This window comes from Pseudophryne corroboree, unplaced genomic scaffold, assembly GCF_028390025.1.
Source record: "Pseudophryne corroboree isolate aPseCor3 unplaced genomic scaffold, aPseCor3.hap2 scaffold_1056, whole genome shotgun sequence".
Classification (NCBI taxonomy): Eukaryota; Metazoa; Chordata; class Amphibia; order Anura; family Myobatrachidae; genus Pseudophryne; species Pseudophryne corroboree.
In genome coordinates this window covers 107,619-131,221 of record NW_026967683.1, presented here as the reverse complement: position 1 = coordinate 131,221, position 23,603 = coordinate 107,619, and the positions used below count along the sequence as shown (strand labels likewise).

The 23,603-nt window shown below is 50.2% G+C and overlaps 1 protein-coding gene across 3 annotated transcripts in view; it reads right to left on the bottom strand.

The window, feature by feature from the left end:
• Positions 1–17,263: 17,263 nt before the first annotated feature.
• The window catches only part of LOC134988365 (oocyte zinc finger protein XlCOF6-like), a 32,491-nt gene continuing 26,151 nt past the window's right edge, over positions 17,264–23,603 (bottom strand). For 2 of the 3 annotated variants that reach the window (XM_063950544.1, XM_063950543.1), the window contains exon 6: positions 17,264–20,497. In XM_063950544.1, the coding sequence (XP_063806614.1) occupies positions 18,714–20,497 (1,784 nt within the window). In that variant the 3' untranslated portion in view covers positions 17,264–18,713. The remainder of the gene's footprint in view (positions 20,498–23,603) is intronic. The other variant, XM_063950545.1, reaches the window with a different exon arrangement.

Below are 23,603 nucleotides of genomic sequence, written 5' to 3'. Positions count from 1 at the left end.
CCCCATTCCCAGCAGTCACCGCTCCAGTCATCACCCAGACACATCCCCTGGTGTTACTGTATAATGTCCCATTCCCAGCAGTCACCTCTCCAGTCATCACCCAGACACGTCCCCTGGTGTTACTGTATAATGCCCCATTCCCAGCAGTCACCTCTCCAGCCATCACCCAGACACATCCCCTGGTGTTACTGTATAATGCCCCATTCCCAGCAGTCACCTCTCCAGTCATCACCCAGACACATCCCCTGGTGTTACTGTATAATGCCCCATTCCCAGCAGTCACCTCTCCAGCAGCTGATTGATCTTGTTGGTGAGTTTATATGGAGTGCTGCTCTACTCTGTGTTCTGGATTGGGAGTGGATCTGCCAGCAGGTACTGCTTACACATACAAAACAAAAGGTACAAATTAGAAAAGTGGGCATGGCCACAGGTAAAGGGGGCGTGGTCACCCCCCTTTTCCTATACTTTCAATGGAAGTTTGGCGAGCCATGGTACTGGCCACCCTGGGCTGAGGCACCAGTACGTTTCTTTTATTCGTGAAGTGAAGTGAGCAGGAGAGGAGGGGATGGGAGGAGAGGAGGGGATGGTAGGCATGCAGGGGGCAGCAGAGGAGGGGGGGATGTGAGGCAGGCAGGGGGTAGCAGAGGAGGGGGGGATGGGAGACAGGCAGGGGGCCGCAGAGGGGAGGACTATGGGTAACAGGCAGGGTGCTGCAGGGAAGGGGGGTATGGGAGGCAGGCGGGGGCGGCAGGGGAGGGGGGTATGGGAGACAGGAAGGGGGCGAGAGGGGGGGGGGGGACTAAGGCTGACCGGCCGGGGGCAGCAGGGAAGGGGGGTACGAGAGGCAGGCAGGGGGCAGCAAGAAAGGGGGGTATGAGAGGCAGGCAGGGAGCAGCAGGGAAGGGGGGGTATGGGAGGCAGGCGGGGGCAGCAGAGGAGGGGACTATGGGGGACAGGCAGGGGGCAGCAAGGAAGGGGTTATGGGAGGCAGGCGGGGGCAGCAGAGAAGGGGGGTATGGGAGGCTGGCAGGGGGGCAGCAGAGTAGGGGACTATAGGTGACAGGCAGGGGGAAGCAGAGGAGGGGGGTATGGGAGGCAGGCAGGGAACAGCAGAGAAGGGGGGGTATGGGAGGCAGGCGGGGGCAGCAGAGGGAGGACTATGGGTGACAGGCAGGGGGACGCAGGGAAGGGGATATGGGAGGCAGGCAGGGGGCAGTGGAGAAGGGGGGTATGGGAGGCAGGCAGGGGGCAGCAGAGGGGATACTATGGGTGACAGGCAGGGGGCAACAGGGTAGGGGGGTATGGGAGGCAGGGGGCAGCAGGGAAGGGGGGAATGTGAGGCAGGCAAGAGGCAGCAGGGAAGGGGGGTATGGAAGGCAGCCAGGGGGCAGCAGAGAAGGGGGGTATGGGAGGCAGGCAGGGGGCAGCAGAGGGGAGACTATGGGTGACAGGCAGGGGGCAACAGGGAAGGGGGGTATGGGAGGCAGGGGGCAGCAGGGAAGGGGGGTATGCGAGGTAGGCAGGAGGCAGCAGGGAAGGGGGGTATGGGAGGCAGGCAGGGGGCAGCAGGGTAGGGGGGTATGGGAGGCAGGCAGGGGGCAGCAGGGAAGGGGGGAATGTGAGGCAGACAGGAGGCAGCAGGGAAGGGGGGTATGGAAGGCAGGCAGGGGGCAGCAGAGAAGGGGGGTATGGGAGGCAGGCAGGGGGCAGCAGAGGGGAGACTATGGGTGACAGGCAGGGGGCAACAGGGAAGGGGGTATGGGAGGCAGGGGTCAGCAGGGAAGGGGGGTATGCGAGGTAGGCAGGAGGTAGCAGGGAAGGGGGGTATGGGAGGCAGGCAGGGGGCAGCAGGGTATGGGGGTATGGGAGGCAGGGGGCAGCAGGGAAGGGGGGAATGTGAGGCAGGCAGGAGGCAGCAGGGAAGGGGGGTATGAGAGGCAGGCAGGGGGCAGCAGGGAAGGGGGGTATGAGAGGCAGGCAGGGGGCAGCATGGAAGGGGGTATGAGAAGCAGGCAGGGGGCAGTAGGAAAGAGGCATATGGGAGGCAGGCAGGGGGCAGCAGGGTAGGGGAGTATGGGAGACAGGCAGGAGGCAGCAGGGAAGGGGGGTATGAAAGGCAGGGGGCAGCAGGGAAGGGGGTATGAGAGGCAGGCAGGGGGCAGCAGGGAAGGGGGTATGAGAGGCAGGCAGGGGGCAGCAGGGAAGGGGGTATGAGAGGTAGGGGGCAGTAGGAAAGGGGCATATGGGAGGCAGGCAGGGGGCAGCAGAGGGGGGACTATGGGTGACAGGCAGGGGGCAGCAGAGGAGGGGGTATGGGAGGCAGGCAGGGGGCAGCAGAGGGAGGACTATGGGTGACAGGCAGGGGGACGCAGGGAAGGGGATATGGGAGGCAGGCAGGGGGCAGTGGAGAAGGGGGGTATGGGAGGCAGGCAGGGGGCAGCAGAGGGGATACTATGGGTGACAGGCAGGGGGCAACAGGGTAGGGGGGTATGGGAGGCAGGGGGCAGCAGGGAAGGGGGGAATGTGAGGCAGGCAGGAGGCAGCAGGGAAGGGGGGTATGGAAGGCAGGCAGGGGGCAGCAGAGAAGGGGGGTATGGGAGGCAGGCAGGGGGCAGCAGAGGGGAGACTATGGGTGACAGGCAGGGGGCAACAGGGAAGGGGGGTATGGGAGGCAGGGGGCAGCAGGGAAGGGGGGTATGCGAGGTAGGCAGGAGGCAGCAGGGAAGGGGGGTATGGGAGGCAGGCAGGGGGCAGCAGGGTAGGGGGGTATGGGAGGCAGGGGGCAGCAGGGAAGGGGGGAATGTGAGGCAGACAGGAGGCAGCAGGGAAGGGGGGTATGGAAGGCAGGCAGGGGGCAGCAGAGAAGGGGGGTATGGGAGGCAGGCAGGGGGCAGCAGAGGGGAGACTATGGGTGACAGGCAGGGGGCAACAGGGAAGGGGGTATGGGAGGCAGGGGGCAGCAGGGAAGGGGGGTATGCGAGGTAGGCAGGAGGCAGCAGGGATGGGGGGTATGGGAGGCAGGCAGGGGGCAGCAGGGTAGGGGGGAATGTGAGGCAGGCAGGAGGCAGCAGGGAAGGGGGGTATGAGAGGCAGGCAGGGGGCAGCAGGGAAGGGGGGTATGAGAGGCAGGCAGGGGGCAGCAGGGAAGGGGGTATGAGAGGCAGGCAGGGGGCAGTAGGAAAGGGGCATATGGGAGGCAGGCAGGGGGCAGCAGGGTAGGGGAGTATGGGAGACAGGCAGGAGGCAGCAGGGAAGGGGGGTATGAAAGGCAGGGGGCAGCAGGGAAGGGGGTATGAGAGGCAGGCAGGGGGCAGCAGGGAAGGGGGTATGAGAGGCAGGCAGGGGGCAGCAGGGAAGGGGGTATGAGAGGCAGGCAGGGGGCAGTAGGAAAGGGGCATATGGGAGGCAGGCAGGGGGCAGCAGGGTAGGGGGGTATGGGAGACAGGCAGGGGGCAGCAGAGGAGCGGGTATGGGAGGCAGGCAGGGGGCAGCAGAGGGGGGACTATGGGTGACAGGCAGGGGGCAGCAGGGAAGGGGGGTATGACAGGCAGGGGGCAGCAGGGAAGGGGGGTATGGGAGGCTGGCAGGGGGCAGTAGGAAAGGGGGGTATGGGTGGCAGGCAGGGGGCAGCAGGGAAGGGGGGTATGGGAGGCTGGCAGGGGGCAGTAGGGTAGGGGGGTATGGGAGGCAGGGGGCAGCAGGGAAGGGGGGAATGTGAGGCAGGCAGGAGGCAGCAGGGAAGGGGGGTATGAGAGGCAGGCAGGGGGCAGCAGGGAAGGGGGGTATGAGAGGCAGGCAGGGGGCAGCAGGGAAGGGGGTATGAGAGGCAGGCAGGGGGCAGTAGGAAAGGGGCATATGGGAGGCAGGCAGGGGGCAGCAGGGTAGGGGAGTATGGGAGACAGGCAGGAGGCAGCAGGGAAGGGGGGTATGAAAGGCAGGGGGCAGCAGGGAAGAGGGTATGAGAGGCAGGCAGGGGGCAGCAGGGAAGGGGGTATGAGAGGCAGGCAGGGGGCAGCAGGGAAGGGGGTATGAGAGGCAGGCAGGGGGCAGCAGGGAAGGGGGTATGAGAGGCAGGCAGGGGGCAGTAGGAAAGGGGCATATGGGAGGCAGGCAGGGGGCAGCAGGGTAGGGGAGTATGGGAGACAGGCAGGGGGCAGCAGAGGAGGGGGTATGGGTGACAGGCAGGGGGCAGCAGGGAAGGGGGGTATGACAGGCAGGGGGCAGCAGGGAAGGGGGGTATGGGAGGCTGGCAGGGGGCAGTAGGAAAGGGGGGTATGGGTGACAGGCAGGAGGCAGCAGGGAAGGGGGGTATGAAAGGCAGGGGGCAGCAGGGAAGGGGGTATGAGAGGCAGGCAGGGGGCAGCAGGGAAGGGGGTATGAGAGGCAGGCAGGGGCAGCAGGGAAGGGGGTATGAGAGGCAGGCAGGGGGCAGCAGGGAAGGGGGTATGAGAGGCAGGCAGGGGGCAGCAGGGAAGGGGGTATGAGAGGCAGGCAGGGGGCAGTAGGAAAGGGGCATATGGGAGGCAGGCAGGGGGCAGCAGGGTAGGGGAGTATGGGAGACAGGCAGGGGGCAGCAGAGGAGGGGGTATGAGTGACAGGCAGGGGGCAGCAGGGAAGGGGGGTATGGGAGGCAGGCAGGGGGCAGCAGGGGAGGGGGGTATGGGTGACAGGCAGGGGGCAGCAGGGGAGGGGGGGGCATTACCTGAAGGAGGCGGCAGCAGATGAGACCGGGGGCGGAGCTGTGTACAGGAAGTGGGCGGGGCAGTATTTCCGGGACACAGTCTGCATAGCGCATGGGATTATGGGTAGGGACAGCCGCAGTAACTCAGCAACCACGAACCCACTCTCTCGCCATAGGCCGTAGATTCCTATCACTCATCATTTAGCCCCGCCCATTCTACCGTTCATAGGCTGAAGCTCCCGTCTCTCAGACCCGGACGCTTTTATTTCAATAGGCCGTAACCCCGCCCACTATGCCGCCCATAGGCAGCATTAACCCGTCACTCAGCCAGCCCCGCCCATGTCTCCCGCCACTGGTCGAACGTACCCGTCACTCATTCTCAGTCTCCCGCCCATAGCTCGCTGCCCCGCCCACTATCCCTCCCATTGGCTGCAAATCAATGCCCGCCCTCATTTGCCTCCCGCCCTGCGGTCACTGTATACATTATTATCTGCCGCTCACACAGACTAAGCCAAGATGGCGGCGCCCATAGGGAGCCAGCAACATGGCGCCTGCCCCCTCCTGATGCTGTCCTGTGTGTGTATGATGTGTACAGATCCCCTGTCTGTGTGGAGTGTGTATGTGCTCCCCAGGTGGGGACCCTGACAGCGCACATGTTACACTTACCTCCTGCTTTTACTCAGGTGTACTAACTACTGGCTGTAAAGGATCCAATGGTGGAGATAAGTACATTGTGATACTGAGGAGGAGGACTGGAGTAATGTAACCAGAATTGTACACAAGTGAGGCACATGAGGCACCATGCAGTGTGAGATGCCTCATACATCCAAACTAAATACACCATGCAGCGCAAAATGCCTCATACATCCAACCTCAATACACATTGCAGTGTGAGATGCCTCATAGATGTAGAGTCAATAAACCTTGCAGTGTGAGATGCCTCATACATTCAGCCCAATACACCTTGCAGTGTGAGATGCCTCATAGATGTAGAGTCAATAAACCTTGCAGTGTGAGATGCCTCAATACACCATGCAGTGTTTGATGCCTTATATATCAAGCCTCAATACACTAAGCATTGTGAGATGCCTCATACATCTAGCCTCAATACACCTTGCAGTGTGAGATGCCTCATACATCTAGCCTCAATACACCTTGCAGCGTGAGATGCCTCATACATCCAGCCTCAATACACCTTGCAGTGTGAGATGCCTCATAGATGTAGAGTCAACAAACCTTGCAGTGGGTAATGCCTCGTACATCCAGCCCAATACACATTGCAGTGTGAGATGCCTCATACATCTAGCTTCAATACACCATGCAGTGTGATATGCCTCAATACACCATGCATTGTGAGATGCCTCATAAAACTAGCCTCAATACACCTTGCAGTGTGAGATGCTTCATACATCCAGCCTCAATACGTAATACAGGATTAGATGCCTCATACATCCTGCCTCAATACGCCATACAGCTCGAGATGCCTCATACATTTAGCCTCAATAGATCATGCAGCACTAGATACCTCATACATCCAGCCTAAAAAAAAAACCATGCAGCGCGAAATGCCTCATACATCCAAACTAAATACACCATGCAGTGTGAGATGCCTCGTACATCCAGCCTCAATACGTCATGCAGCACGAGATGCCTCATACGTCCAGCCTCAATACACCTTGCAGTGTGAGATGCCTCATACATCTAGCCGCAATACACATTGCAGTGTGAGATGCCTCATAGATGTAGAGTCAATAAACCTTGCAGTGGGATGTGCCACATACATTCAGCCCAATACACCTTGCAGTGTGAGATGCCTCATAGATGTAGAGTCAATAAACCTTGCAGTGTGAGATGCCTCAATACACCATGCAGTGTTTGATGCCTTATATATCAAGCCTCAATACACTAAGCATTGTGAGATGCCTCATACATCTAGCCTCAATACACCTTGCAGTGTGAGATGCCTCATACATCTAGCCTCAATACACCTTGCAGCGTGAGATGCCTCATACATCCAGCCTCAATACACCTTGCAGTGTGAGATGCCTCATAGATGTAGAGTCAACAAACCTTGCAGTGGGTAATGCCTCGTACATCCAGCCCAATACACATTGCAGTGTGAGATGCCTCATACATCTAGCTTCAATACACCATGTAGTGTGATATGCCTCAATACACCATGCATTGTGAGATGCCTCATAAAACTAGCCTCAATACACCTTGCAGTGTGAGATGCTTCATACATCCAGCCTCAATACGTAATACAGGATTAGATGCCTCATACATCCTGCCTCAATACGCCATACAGCTCGAGATGCCTCATACATTTAGCCTCAATAGATCATGCAGCACTAGATACCTCATACATCCAGCCTAAAAAAAAAACCATGCAGCGCGAAATGCCTCATACATCCAAACTAAATACACCATGCAGTGTGAGATGCCTCGTACATCCAGCCTCAATACGTCATGCAGCACGAGATGCCTCATACGTCCAGCCTCAATACACCTTGCAGTGTGAGATGCCTCATACATCTAGCCGCAATACACATTGCAGTGTGAGATGCCTCATAGATGTAGAGTCAATAAACCTTGCAGTGGGATGTGCCACATACATTCAGCCCAATACACCTTGCAGTGTGAGATGCCTCAATACACCATGCAGTGTTTGATGACTTATATATCAAGCCTCAATACACTAAGCATTGTGAGATGCCTCATACATCTAGCCTCAATACACCTTGCAGTGTGAGATACCTCATACATCCAGCCTTAATACACAATGCAGTGGGAGATGCTTCATACACCCAGCCTCAATACGCCATGCAGCGCAAGATGCCTCATACATCTAGCCTCAATACACCATGTAGCATGAGATGCCTCATACATCCAGCCTCAATACACCTTGCAGAGTGAGATGCCTCATACATCCAGCCTCAATACACCTTGCAGTGTGAGATACCTCATACATCTAGCCTCAATAGATCATGCAGCACTAGATACCTCATACATCCAGCCTAAAAAAAACATGCAGCGCGAGATGCCTCATACATCCAGCCTCAATACACCTTGCAGTGTGGGATGCCTCATACATCTAGGCTCAATTCACCTTGCAGTGTGAGATGCCTCATACACCCAGCCTCAATACACCTTGCAGTGTGAGATGCCTCATACATTTAGCCTCAATACCCCTTGCAGTGTGAGATGCCTCATACATCCAGCATCAATACACCATGCAGTGTGAGATGCCTCATACATCCAAGCTCAATACACCATGCAGTGTCAAATGCCTCATACATCTAGCATCAATACACCTTGCAGTGCGAGATGCCTCATACATCCAGCCTCAATACCTCATGTCTACTTTGTTTAACCGAGTCTGTATACGAAGCACAATGTGACCAGTATGCACCAGGAGACTGTTCTGAGTAATGTGATATATGACACCTGTATACTGTGTGTGACTGAGGCTGTATACGGAGCACAATGTGACTAGGACGCACCAGGAGACTGCGATGAGTAATGTGATATATGACACCTGTATACTGTGTGTGACTGAGGCTGTATACAGAGCACAGTGTGACTAGGACGCACCAGGAGACTGCGATGAGTAATGTGATATATGACACCTGTATACTGTGTGTGATGAGGTTGTATACGGAGCACAGTGTGACTAGGACGCACCAGGAGACTGTGCTGAGTAATGTGATATACGACACCTGTATACTGTGTGTGACTGAGGCTGTATACGGAGCACAGTGTGACTAGGACGCACCAGGAGACTGCGCTGAGTAATGTGATATATGACACCTGTATACTGTGTGTGACTGAGGCTGTATACGGAGCACAATGTGACTAGGACGCACCAGGAGACTGCGCTGAGTAATGTGATATATGACACCTGTATACCGTGTGACTGAGGCTGTATACGGAGCACAATGTGACTAGGATGCACCAGGAGACTGCGCTGAGTAATGTGATATATGACACCTGTATACTGTGTGTGACTGAGGCTGTATACAGAGCACAATGTGACTAGGACGCACCAGGATACTGCGCTGAGTAATGTGATGTATGACACCTGTATACTGTGTGTGACTGAGGCTGTATACGGAGCACAATGTGACTAGGACGCACCAGGAGACTGCGCTGAGTAATGTGATCTATGACACCTGTATACTGTGTGTAACTGAGGCTGTATACGGAGCACAATGTGACTAGGACGCACCAGGAGTCTGCGCTGAGTAATGTGATATATGACACCTGTATACTGTGTGTGACTGAGGCTGTATACGGAGCACAATGTGACTAGAACGCACCAGGAGACTGTGCTGAGTAATGTGATATATGACACCTGTATACTGTGTGTGACTGAGGCTGTATACGGAGCACAATGTGACTAGAACGCACCAGGAGACTGCGCTGAGTAATGTAATATATGATACCTGTATACTGTGTGTGTGACTGAGTTTGTATACAGAGCACACACGGGAGGTCATTCAGGCACGTGGAGGCCACACACACTACTGAGCCTCATTTTGACTTGTTTTAAGGACATTACATCAAAGTTGGATCAGCCTGTAGTGCGTTTTTCTACTTTAATTTTGAGTGTGACTCCAAATCCAGACCTCCATGGGTTAATAAATTTGATTTCCATTGATCATTTTTGTGTGATTTTGTTGTCAGCACATTCCACCATGTAAAAGTATTTAATAAGAATATTTCATTCATTCATATCTAGGATGTGTTATTTTAGTGTTCCCTTTATTTTTTTGAGCAGTGTATATTACTAATGAAACAAATAGTGCGCAAGAAGTGGTTTAGAGAAATGTGCTGCTCAAACCCAGCTAATTGGATTAGCGGGATCAAAGAGTAGATTGTTGAAATATTGATTTTTTTTAATTAAAAATAGTTGGCTTAGCAATTTGCATATATCTGTATTTTAAGATGCTGTTTTGTTTCCTTTAAGCTTTAAAGAAGTCTGTAAACTCAAAGATGCGTTTAAGAAACTACAGAAGAGCTTGGAAAGAAGGAGCCATGGGCAGTCTACCTTAATGGATATGATGTGAACGCTTCTTTACCTTCCGTGGGATAGAGAGACAAGCACGATCCTATGGGAATATAACCTTTAGCACCATTATAGCTAGACTGTTGAAGGGACAGACAATTGAAGGGACTTGATAGTAGGAGGCTTATCTCCGACAGAACCGAGTAAGTCTTCCTAGGTGGGGGAGCTGTGGAAGGAAGGTATGTAGACTTACCCGCCGCAGCCTTGGATATCCATGCATCCAGTTCATCTCCAAACAGGGCCTCACCTGTGAATGGTAGGCTTTCCACACCTTTTCTGGAATCCACATCCGCCGTCCACTGACGTAGCCATAAGCCCCTGCGTGCTGACGCTGCCATGGCCGTGGTGTGTGCATTTAGCAAGCCTAGCTCTTTTATGGTCTCAACCATAAAACTTGCACAGTCGTGTATATAGTGTAAGAGTAAAAGAATCTCCTCCTTGGGTAAAGAATTTAAACCCTTCAGTAGGTTACCTGACCATTTTGCAATGGCTCTTGTGAGCCAAGCACAAGCTATAGTAGGTCTCTGGGCTACTCCCGCAGCTGTGTACATAGATTTGAGAGTGCTCTCAATCTTGCGGTCAGCCGCGTCTTTTAAGGAGGCGCTTTTGTGGACAAATGGCAGGGGTATGAGACGTTGGCATGGGACTTGAATCTCTATTCATCAGGTCATTCATAGACTGTCTTAACTGTTGCATCTCTTTCTCTGTATGGGACAATTAGAAATATAAACGTTATGGTAAGAACTTACCGTTGATAACGTGATTTCTCTTATGTCCACAGGTATCCACAGGATAACATTGGGATATTGTCGAGCGACAGCGAAAATGGCACCAACACGGTCACAAGCTTTCTGGCCTCCCAGGATGCATTGGGGCCTCCACTATATAGTCCCGCCCACTGACTCAGTCAGATCAGTTCTTTCCACAGCGATTATAGGCAGGAACATTAGGTAGAGACCTGTACAGGCGATAAGAACACACATGCACACCCTTCCATACAAGAAGGAAGAGGTTTTTAGTGTTTGTCTAGATCCTCAAATCAGATGCGTCAGGGTGGGATCCCTGTGGATACCTGTGGACATAAGAGAAATCACGTTATCAACGGTAAGTTCTTACCATAACGTTTATTTCTCTGGCTGGGTCCACAGGATTATCCACAGGATAACATTGGGATTCCCAAAGCCATTTTAGTGGTGGGGACGCTCCTGATTACACAGGAGGACCTTTCGCCCGAAGTCTGCGTCATGAGAGGCAAAAGTATCCAAGGCATAATGTCTAATGAATGTGTTTATAGAAGACCATGTGGCTGCCTTACATATCTGTTCTGCTGATGCACCCTGTTGTGCTGCCCAAGAAGGACCTACCTTACGTGTAGAGTTTGCAGAGACATTAGCCGGAATAGGGAGATCTGCATGAGAATAAGCTTCTGATATTACCATTCGGAGCCATCTCGCCAGCGTCTGTTTACTAGCAGGCCAACCTCTTCTATGGAATCTGTAGAGGATGAAGAGGGAATCTGTTTTCCTGATGGCACTAGTACGATCTATGTAGATTTTTAAAGACCGGACCACGTCCAGTGACGCTTCTCCCGCAGATAGTCCCGATACCTGAAAAGCTGGGACTACAATCTCTTCATTCAGGTGAAACTTTGACACCACCTTTGGAAGATAACTAGATCTCGTTCTGAGAACTGCTCTGTCTGGAAAAAACTTAGGAAAGGAGACTTACATGATAATGCTCCTAAATCTGACACTCTTCTGGCTGACGCCATTGCCAGTAAAAAAAGAACTTTAACCGTTAACCACTTAAGATCCGCTCTATCAAGTGGTTCAAACAAAGGACCCTGGAGAAATTTAAGAACTAAATTCAAATCCCAGGGAGCTGCAGGAGGAACAAATGGAGGTTGAATATGTACTACTCCTTGGAAAAATGTACGTACATCCTGTAGGTCAGCAATCTTCTGCTGAAACCATACAGTCAATGCTGAGACTTGCACCCTCAAGGAAGCAACCTTCAATCCCTTATCCAATCCTGGCTGCAGAAAATCCAAAATTCTAGCTACTTTAAAAGCCCTTGGATTGTAATTTTTTCCAGAACACCAATGAATATAGGCTTGCCATATTCTATGATATACACGGGCCGAAGAAGGCTTTCTTGCTTTGAAAATCCTTTAGCCTCTAAGATAGAGGTTTCAACAGCCACGCCGTCAAAGACAGGCGATCCAGATGACTGTGACAACAAGGACCCTGCATTAACAGATCTGGACGTTGAGGGAGCAGTATCGGTGCTTCCACGGACATTCTCAACAGATCTTTGTACAAATGCCTTCTTGGCCAAGCTGGAGCTATTAGAATGATCGCTCCTTTTGCCTGTTTTATCTTTCTCACTACTCTGGGTAACAGAGATATTGGAGGGAACAGATATGCCAGCTGAAACCTCCATTCTACTGAAAGTGCGTCTACCAGGACTGCTCCTGGGTCCCTTGTTCTTGATCCGTACCTCGGAACTTTGTTGTTTAGACGAGACACCATAAGGTCTATCTCCGGTAGACCCCATCTGTTCACCAGTGTCTGAAACACTTCTGGGTGTAGTGCCCATTCGGTTTCCTGAATGGTGTGCCGACTGAGAAAATCCGCTTCCCAATTTAGTACACCCGGGACAAATACTGCTGACAATGCTGGGAGATGGAGTTCTGCCCACTTTAGAATGGGAGTTACTTCCTCCATCAGACTCTTACTGTGAGTCCCTCCTTGATGATTTAGGTATGCTACTGCCATCGCATTGTCTGAGCGGATCTGGACTGGTCTTCCTTGTAGATTGTCCTTTGCCTGAACTAGGGCCAAGTAAATGGCTCTTATTTCTAACAGATTTATCGGCAGGCGACTTTCCCTTGCGGTCCATTTTCCCTGGAACCATAGGCTTCCGAGTACCGCCCCCCAACCTTGCAGGCTTGCATCTGTCGTCAGGACTTGCCACTCTTTTATCCAAAAGGGTCTCCCCTTGTTTAAATGGTCTGTCTGTAGCCACCATGCTAGAGACCTTTTTACATTTACTGGAATCTTTATCATCTGCTTCTTTATTGTTTGATGATTTCCGTTCCATTTTGTCAAAATGAGATGCTGCAATGGTCTGGAGTGGAATTGCGCATATTCCACCATGTCGAACGTTGATACCATCAGACCCAACAGTCGCATTGCTGCATGGACTGACATTGTCTGGGCTTGCAACGCTTCCTGAGCCATGACCTGCACCTTGACTATTTTCTTCTCTGGTAAGAGAACTCTCTGTAGGTCTGAATCCAACATGGCTCCCAAATGAACCATCCGCTGTGATGGATTCAGGGATGACTTCTCCCAATTTATGAGCCACCCGTGTCTCTGTAAACAAACTATCGTCTGTTGGAGATGGCTCAACAGTAAATCTTGCGACTGTGCTAAGATTAATAGGTCGTCTAGGTATGGGAATATCCTTATCCCTTGTTTGCGCAGACAAGCTGCCATAACCACCATGATCTTGGTAAACACCCTGGGTGCTGTAGCTAGCCCGAAGGGCAGAGCTTGGAACTGGAAGTGTTCCTTGAGGATGGCAAACCTGAGGTAACACTGATGTGATAGTGCTATAGGCACATGTAGGTAAGCATCCCGCACATCCAGAGATACCATATAGTCTCCCGGTTCCATAGCCAACATTATGGAGCGTAACGTCTCCATGTGGAACTTCGGGATCCATATGTAATTGTTCAACATCTTTAGATTTAGAATTGGTCGATATGACCCATTTGGTTTCTGGATTAGAAACAGATTGGAGTAATACCCCTGTCCCTTTTGTGATGGAGGTACTGAGGACAATCACACCTGACTGCAGTAATTTTTGGACTGCTTCTTGCAGGGCATTGGCCTTCGACTCTATACGAGACGGGCTGGTGCAAAAAAATCTTTGAGGAGGCTGCCTCCTGAATGGAAACCCATACCCCTGAGATACTACCTTCTGCACCCAGGCATCTGTTGTTGACTGTTGCCATGTGTGTGCAAATTGCAGGAGTCGGCCCCCAACCCTGGAATCCTCCAGGCGGAGGCCCGTCTCTTCAGGCTGAGGGCTTCTGTTCAGGTTTGGAAGCTGGCTTTTTGCTAGCCCACTGCTTCCTACCCCTGGATTTAACTGGGGTTGTTTAGGCTCCTCTTTACCTTTCGCTTTGCTTTGCCAGCGAAATTAGCTAAATTTTAAACCCTTGGACTTAGGGTTGTAGGTAGCCGGAAATCTGACCTTCTTCGATTCAGCCTCTGACTCTAGGATATCCGATAAAGGTTTTCCAAATAATATATCACCCACGAAAGGCAATGCTTCCAATTCCTTCTTGGACTCCGCATCTGACTTCCAGGTCCGTAGCCAGACTGCTCTGCGAGCGACTACTGCCAGGGCTGAAGCTTTAGAAGCAACAGTGCCTACATCAATGGCTGCTTCTTCTAAATACTGGGCAGATTGTCTTAAACGGCAAAGACGATCCTCTTGCTCCCTAGTAGGAGAGGGGATGTCATTCTCTAGTTCCTCTATCCATTCGCCCACTGCCTTTGATACCCAGGCCGAAGCCATAGCAGGTCTTACCACTGCACCTACAAGAGAAAAAATATTTTTCAATAGGCTCTCTACCCTCCTGTCTGTGACATCATTCAAAGAGGTAGATGACAGTGGTAAAGCAGATTTATGCACGAGTCGCAGAACATGTGCATCTACTTTTGGAGGAACTTCTCTCTTCGAACAATCTCCAGCAGGAAATGGATAATAAGAATCCCATCTCCTAGGAATCTTATACTTTTTACCGGGCGCAGCCCAAGACTCATCCATCATTTCCGTCAACTCCTCTGATGCTGGAAATTCAGCTTTCACTGACTTTGTTCGTTTGAATACAGGTGCTTTTGCTTTTAACGCTGTCTTGGCTGGTTCTTCCAGAGAAAGCACAGCCTTTACTGCATTAATGAGTTCAGCTACATCATCTGAACTAAAGCTCTGCGACTGATCATCATACGGAGTTGAATCTATTGTTTCCGCATCATCATCCGATGTATCCTCTTGTGTAGTCTGCCATACAGACGTATCTGTCTTAGTCTTACCTACCCCTTGGTTGCTTGTAGAAGCTACTGGAACCAAACCATAGGAAGGGAGCTGCATGTATGGGTTCATAGTGTAACCTAACCCTTGAGGTGGTGCTACCGGAGCTAACCTGTCCGCTATTGAAGACAGAGTCTTTGTGAACATATTCCATGGTGGCTCTACTGGAGGTTGAACTAACTCCTGCTTTTTACTTCGCTGAAAAGCTTAACAGTTTGCACACAAACCCTCATAAGTGACCAATTGAATCATATCAATTACCCCTGACTTACAAGATAAGCATGTTAGGGCTGTAGGAGTGCTTGACAAATTCTCCTCATCACTTTTGCCGCTCACAGACATTTTTTCTGATATTAACTACACAATTTTGTGACTGAACCACACCCTATAATCAGTATATAGAGGTGAAATCAATCTGACCACAGTGCACCTGATTTGAGGGTCAGAACAGGACTGACATTACACAGAAAAGTCAGCACACATACTAGCAGTCAGTCACATGTTAAAGCATTAGACATTGTCATATGAGAATACAACATCCATAATAACTTATACATAAGTAGGAAAATTGTACTTCTGTTTTAAACTGGTTCTTTTTCAACATAACATGCAGAAAACACAGTAATATACAGGTCTCATATGCAATAGGTACTAAAAATTAACAGTGCACACTAAGAAGTAGAAGGAATTTTTAGTACTGTATACCCTGCCTCCAGGGAGCGGGATACAGGGAGACTCACCACACTTCCATATCCAAGCAAAGACGCTCGAAAGACGCTGAGTGGATTCAGACGCTACTGGTGTACACTGCCGCTCTTGGTAACTGATAACGGACACGGACGCTCACCAACGGACACGGACGCTGAGCGACTCCACGTGCATGCAGACACTAAAGGCCTGCGACTCGGTCTGGGCGGGTTTATATCCAGTGTACACAACCGCAGCGTCTAAGCTGCGACCGAGTACCCTCGTGGTAGCGTCTGAGCCGGAAGTGAGGTCATTCAGTTCATGAAACGAGAGACCCGCGGGAACTGGCCATGAACTCGGAGGAGGGACGGCCAGGAGAGCGTCTGAAACCCCCTGTTGACTTAAACTCCCAGGATCGCGGCCTCACCTAGTCCTGGCGCCTATGATCCCCGGAGCGTAGCGCTGTCACACTCGAGATGTTCGGCGCATCAACACGCTGTTTGTAGTCTCCACCAAATCAGCATAGCTGTGTCCTGACCCCTCTAGTAAGAGGAAGTCCATATACTCACTGTCTCCCCATGCTCCGGCCACAGCCTGGTAACGTCTGCTGGACCTGCTAGAACATCCGACACAGACGCCCGTCGAGACAGCACTGTACCGCGAAGGTAAGCGCTGTTGCGACCCAGTTGGGAGTTGTTGGAGCGACTCTTTCTAATACACGTTTAAGACGCTGTTAAGAGAAGTCGCTCAAACCAAAACAGTAAGTCTATAAAAATAAAGTAATGAAAACTTGAGGCTGCTTTCACAGCAGCCCTGTGACCATGCGGCTTCCTGCCGCACCAAGCAAAAAACTGATCTGAGTCAGTGGGCGGGACTATATAGTGGAGGCCCCAATGCACCCTGGGAGGCCAGAAAGCTCGTGACCGTGTTGGTGCCATTTTCGCTGTCACTCGACAATATCCCAATGTTATCCTGTGGATAATCCTGTGGACCCAGCCAGAGAAATCTGAGATCATCCCTTTTAGAGAATCCAACCATGCTGGCTCGGATCCACTAGTCAGAGAATGTGCACTACCCTGAGTACATTGCAGTGATCCCCCTGGAAAAGAAAACACTCTGCAGTACATCAAACACACTCCTTGCCTGCCACTGTAATGTGAAAGTATACACACACACACACACACACACACACAGGAGAAAATGTAAGCCCAGTTAACCCAAACAGAGCCCTTCTAGGGGGACACAGAGTATGATGGAGCCGGCCACACAGAGCCCTTCTAGGGGGACACAGAGTATGATGGAGCCAGCCACACAGCGCCCTTCTAGGGGGACACAGAGTATGATGGAGCCGGCCTCACAGCGACCTTTTTGCTGAAGCTGAGCTTAGCTGGGTCGCAGACTAAATACCCATAATAGGGTACTAGTATTCCTATACTGCTCCCCCCCTGCTATGACCCTCTGGTACCACTAAAGTAATCTGGCGTCCTTGTGGAGGAGCTGCTTGTCTGTCAGTCTGTTCAGTGAGAGCTGCAGAGGGAAAATAGCGCTGGTGAGCCACTGGATCTGCTCAAAGTGAAGCACCGTAATGGTTTTAAACCAACAAATGATAAAACTATATACACGGAAAGATACGTCCCCCCCCCCCCCTCCCCGTGTGATATCATCCCACTATTTAAATGAGCTGTCAAAATCAGACATAGTCAAAAATCGCACCGGAAACCTTTTACTTTTAATCTACTTTATTTTATATCTTTAATACACACATTTTGGCTATATTGGATACTTAAAAAATACTCTATGCACAACAGCCTCTGAGGCTCATTCAGACCCAGCCGCAATAGCGGCCCGCAGCAGTTTACTGTTGGTGGCAGCAGCCGTGCTGACACACACATTGCGCTGACATCCCTGAGAGGCTAACGCAGGCCAGGACCATCTTCCGGGGGGCTGCGTAATGTCACATCTGCGTTCATCTCTGATTAACCCCCATAAGCTTCCAGAGAAAACCTCATATCTCATCTTTTCCTCATTTTTTGCAAGTTACTACAAATGATATGAGATCGGTAGTAGCACTACTTTCAGGATTATTACACAGAACACACATAAAGGCTGACACAGCAAATAACAGTAACACATACAAGGGATTAATTAGAAATAAGGAATAATAATCATTAAGTCTAATTATCAACTGGTTCTGTGCGGGACCCATACACCTCTTTACTGCCTCCAGCAGCCCTTGCCACTGCACTGTCTCCCACCACCCTGTATCCCCCCACTACTGCCACCACCCTGTCTCCCCCCTGACATCTCAGCACTGCATGGGGATTCTTGGTACTGCTGGTAACAGTCCTTCATCTGCAGATGGAAGTAAGCAGGGCAGTAAGGACACAGAAGCTGCTTCTGGTACCATGGACCCTGGTCATGTAGGGCTGGGAGAGTCAGTAAGATCATGTAACAGAGTCACCATCTTACAGGCAGCCGGTGAAGGGAGCAGAGAATGGGTGTTATGTGGCAGGAACGGGCTGGTTAGGTAACAGCCTGGCTGCTGCATTCTGTACAAGCTACAAGCGGAGCAATTCTTTTGCTGGGAGACCCAGGTAGAGGACATTGCAGTAGTCTATGCGTGATGATACAAGTACATGTATGACTGTAGGTAGATCTTCTGAGGGAAAGAAGTGCTGGAGTCTGGCTATGTTCCTCAGATGAGGATCTGATTGTGGCTAATACCTGATGTTCAAGTGTCACTCCCCCATCCAGGACACCAAGATTCTGCACATGATCCGCATTATGTAACTCTGTACCCACAAGCGCAAGTCTGGTTGGTAGGTAAAGCTGAGCTGTAGCCCTGCCCTTTGTTGGTGAGCGTCTATCATAAGGACCTGTTTCACCAGGGCTGAGTCACAGCCAACTGGCATCACCCACACCTGGAGCTCAGCTAGACATTTAGGATTGGTATTGGGTTCTCAGTACCCGGAAAAAAAAAGACAGGTCATCTGTATAACAGTGGTAGATGAGGGCATGACAGCTGATTATTTCACCCTGCGGTAGCATGTGTATTGCAAAAAGCATAGAAGATAGGATAAGAACCTCGCGGAACATTACATGGCAATGATAAGTATATTCCAGAATAAAATGGTTCCTCACCTGAGTGATGTCTATTGTGTGCAACAAGAGCTAATTTATTTCTGAGTATGGAAATGGCCTCTCACCTGTGTGACTTCTCTGATGTGAAACAAGACTTGATTTCGCTGTAAAACACTTCCCACACTCAGAGCAAGAAAATGGCTTCTCACCTGTGTGACTTCTCTGATGTAGAACAAGATGTGATTTGTGTACAAAACATTTCCCACACGCAGAACATGGAAATGGCTTCTCCCCTGTGTGACTTCGCTGATGTATAACAAGACTTGCTTTCCGTGTAAAACATTTCCCACACTCAGAACATGGAAATGGCTTCTCACCTGTGTGACTTCGCTGATGCGTAATAAGATCTGCTTTCCGTGTAAAACATTTCCCACACTCAGAACATGGAAATGGCTTCTCACCTATGTGACTTCGCTGATGTATAACAAGTTGTAATTTCCAGGTAAAACATTTCCCACACTCAGAGCAAGAAAATGGCTTCTCACCTGTGTGAGTTCTCTGATGTAGAACAAGATCTGCTTTCCGTGTAAAACATTTCCCACACTCAGAGCAAGAAAATGGCTTCTCGCCTGTGTGACTTCGCTGATGTCTACCAAGGTGTGATTTCTGTACAAAACATTTCCCACACTCAGAACATGGAAATGGCTTCTCACCTGTGTGACTTCGCTGATGTGTAATAAGATCTGCTTTCCGTGTAAAACATTTCCCACACTCAGAACATGGAAATGGCTTCTCACCTGTGTGACTTTGCTGATGTGTAACAAGTTGTAATTTCCAGGTAAAACATTTCCCACACTGAAAGCAAGAATATGGCTTCTCACCTGTGTGACTTCTCTGATGTAGAACAAGATTTGATTTGTGTGCAAAACATTTCATACACTGGAAGCAAGAATATGGCTTCTCACCTGTGTGACTTCTCTGATGTAGAACAAGATTTGATTTCTGTGCAAAACATTTCCCACACGCAGAACATGGAAATGGCTTCTCACCTGTGTGACTTCTCTGATGTGTAACAAGGTGTGATTTCCCGGTAAAACATTTCCCACACTCAGAACATGAAAACGGTGATGTATCTTTGTGACTTTTCTTATGTGCAACAAGAGTTGTTTTGTATGTAAAACATTTCCCACACTCAGGACATGGAAATGGCCTCTCACCTGTGTGACTTCGCCGATGTGTAATAAGATCTGCTTTCCGTGTAAAATATTTCCCACACTCAGAGCAAGAAAATGTCTTCTCACCTGTGTGACTTCGCTGATGTCTACCAAGGTGTGATTTCTGTACAAAACATTTCCCACACTCAGAACATGGAAATGGCTTCTCACCTGTGTGACTTCGCAATGGCTTCTCACCTGTGTGACTTCGCTGATGTGTAATAAGATTTGCTTTCCGTGTAAAACATTTCCCACACTCAGAGCAAGAAAATGGCTTGTCACCTGTGTGAGTTCTCTGATGTGTAACGAGATGTGATTTTTGTGTAAAACATTTCCCACACTCAGAACATGGAAATGGCCTCTCCCCTGCCTTACCTGTCTGTGGGTTAATAGGCTTTGTGTTCTGTGTAAAACATTTGGCATCTATAGAACAGAGAAACTCTGTATCTACTCTCAGAGCTGTAACAGATGCACCAATATCAGAGTGATCAGGAGAACATTTCCCAGGATCAGAGGGACCAGCTGATAGAGCTGGATGTATAATTGGGGTAATGGGGTTAGCCCCTGGAGAATCCTGTCTACTGTCATTATCTTTTATGTCACAGCCCGGGGATAACATTAGATGTCCTTCTGAGATATTCCTGCTTGTGTGTCCATCTGCTGGAAATAAAATACATTATGGAAATGTGACATTTTCTGTAACAATATTAATCTTGTAAACAATAGGAGAAGACAACGCTCTGGGACACTTAATTGTAAATGTCTGTGTGTATAAAGAAGATTTTAAACCTACCGGTAAATCTTTTTCTCGTAGTCCGTAGAGGATGCTGGGGACTCCGTAAGGACCATGGGGATAGACGGGCTCTGCAGGAGACATGGGCACCTCAAGAGACTTTAGGTCTGGGTGTGCACTGGCTCCTCCCTCCATGCCCCTCCTCCAGACCCCAGTTAGAGAAACTGTGCCCAGACGAGATGGACAGTACGAGGAAAGGATTTTTGTTAATCCAAGGGTAAGATTCATACCAGCCACACCAATCACAGCGTATAACTTGTGTATCTATTAAACAGTTAACAGTATGAAAAAACAACGTAGCATCAGTCCAACCTGATGAAACTATAATATAACCCTTATGGAAGCAAAACTATATACAAGTCTCGCAGAAGTAGTCCGCACCTGGGATGGGCGCCCAGCATCCTCTACGGACTACGAGAAAAAGATTTACCGGTAGGTTTAAAATCTTATTTTCTCTAACGTCCTAGAGGATGCTGGGGACTCCGTAAGGACCATGGGGATTATACCAAAGCTCCCAAACGGAGCGGGAGAGTGCGGATGACTCTGCAGCACCGAATGAGCAAACCTTAGGTCCTCCTCAGCCAGGGTATCAAACTTATAGAACTTTGCAAAGGTGTTTGAAGCCGACCAAGAAGCAGCTCGGCACAGTTGTAGTGCAGAGATCCCTCGGGAAGCCGCCCAAGAAGGGCCCACCTTCCTAGTGGAATGGGCCTTTGGTAACGGCAATCCAGCCGTAGAATGCGCCTGCTGAATCGTGTTACAGATCCAGCGAGCAATAGTCTGCTTCGAAGCAGGGGCGCCAACATTGTTGGCTGCATATAGTACAAACAGTGCTTCTGTTTTCATGACTCTAGCCGTTCTGGCCACATACATTTTTAAGGCCCAGACTACATCAAGGGACTCTGAATCCTCCAAATATCTTGTAGCCACAGGCACCACAATAGGTTGGTTCATATGAAAAGATGACAACACCTTAAACAAGAACTGAGGACGGGTCCGCAATTCTGCCCTATCCATATGGAAAACCAGATAGGGGCTTTTAGGGTGAGAGGAAGAGGAGGAAACAGATAGACCGATTGGAAAACCCACAGTGTCACTAGGGCGTCTACTGCTACCGCCTAAGTTCTCCGCTTGACGTAGGGCGTTGTATATGGCCCTCAGTTCCAGGATGTTGATGTGAAGACAAGTCTCTTGACTTGTCCAAAGTCCATGGAAGTTTCTTCCCTGTGTGACTGCTCCCCACCCTCTGAGGCTCGCGTCCGTGGTCACCAGGATCCAGTCCTGAATGCCGAACCTGCAGCCTTCTAAAAAAAACATGAAGGTATGCATCCTTTATGTCCAGAGATACCATAAAATTCCCCCCTTCCATGCTGGCGATGATCTCTCTGAGCGATTTCATCTTGAACTTGAACCGTTTTAAGTATAGATTCAGGGATTTTAAATTCAATATGGGTCTGACCGAACCGTCCGGTTTCGGAACTACAAACAGAGTTGAGTAGTATCCCTGCCCTCTCCGAAGCAGGGGAACCTCGACCACCACTTGTTGAAGACACAATTTGTGAATAGGATTTAACACCATCTCACTTTCTAGGGGAGAAGTCGGTAGAGCCGATTTGAAAAACAGTCAAGGAGGCACCTCTTCGAATTCCAGCTCGTATTCCTGAGAAACAATTTCTATTGCCCAGGGATCCACCTGTGAGTGAACCCAGATGTGGTTGAAAAGTCGAAGATGTGCCCCCACTGGGACGGATTCCCTCAGCGGAGCCCCAGCATCATGCGGTGGATTTTGCAGAGGCCAGGGAGGACTTCTGTTCCTGGGAACTAGCTGTGCTGTGCAGCTTTTTTCCCCTGCCCTTACCTCTGGCAAGAAAAGACGATCCACGTACTCTTTTGCTTTTATTTGAAGGACTGCATTTGATAATGCAGTGCTTTCTTCGGCTGTGAGGGAATATAAGGCAAAAAATTTGATTTACCTGCCGTAGCTGTGGAGATGAGGTCCAAGAGACCTTCCCCAAATAATTCCTCACCCTTGTAAGGCAACACCTCCATATGCCTCTTTGAGTCGGCATCACCCGTCCACTGCTGGGTCCATAAGACTTGTCTAGCAGAAATAGACATAGCGTTTATTCTGGAACCCAGTAGACTAATGTCTCTTTGAGCATCTCTCATATATGACAGCATCTTTTATATGCCCTTGGGTCAATAAAATGGTATCCTTATATAGGGTCTCAATTTCCGTTGATAAGGAATCTGTCCACGCTGCTACAGCGCTACAAACTCAGGCCGACGCAATTGCCGGTCTGAGTAATGTACCAGAATGTGTGTAAATGGACTTCAAGGTAACCTCCTGCTTGCGGTCCGCAGGATCATTGAGGGTAGCCGTATCTTGGGATGGTAGCGCTACCTTTTTTAATAAGCGTGTCAACGCTTTGTCCACCTTAGGGGAGGATTCCCACCGTAACCTGTCCGTTGGCGGGAAAGGATACGCCATAAGAATCCTTTTGGGAATCTGCAGTTTTTTGTCTGGAGATTCCCAAGCTTTTTCACATAATTCGTTTAACTCATGTGAGGCGGGAAAAGTCACCTCAGGTTTCTTTCCCTTATACATGTGTACCCTCGTGTCAGGGACAGGGGGTGCCTCTGTGATATGCAAAACATCTTTTATTGCAATAATCATATAACGAATACATTTAGCCACTTTTTGCTGTAACTTTGCATCATCAAAGTCGACACTGGAGTCAGAATCCGTGTCGGTATCTGTGTCTCCTATTTGGGATAGTGGGCGCTTTTGAGACCCCGAAGGTCTCGGCGACATAGGGACAGGCATGGGTGGACTCCCTGACTGTTCCTTAGCTTCAGCTTTGTCTAACCTTTTGTGCAATAGGTTCACACTAGCACTTAAAACATTCCACATATCCATCCAGTCAGGTGTCGGCACCTCCGACGGAGACCTCACATTCATGCACTCCCCCT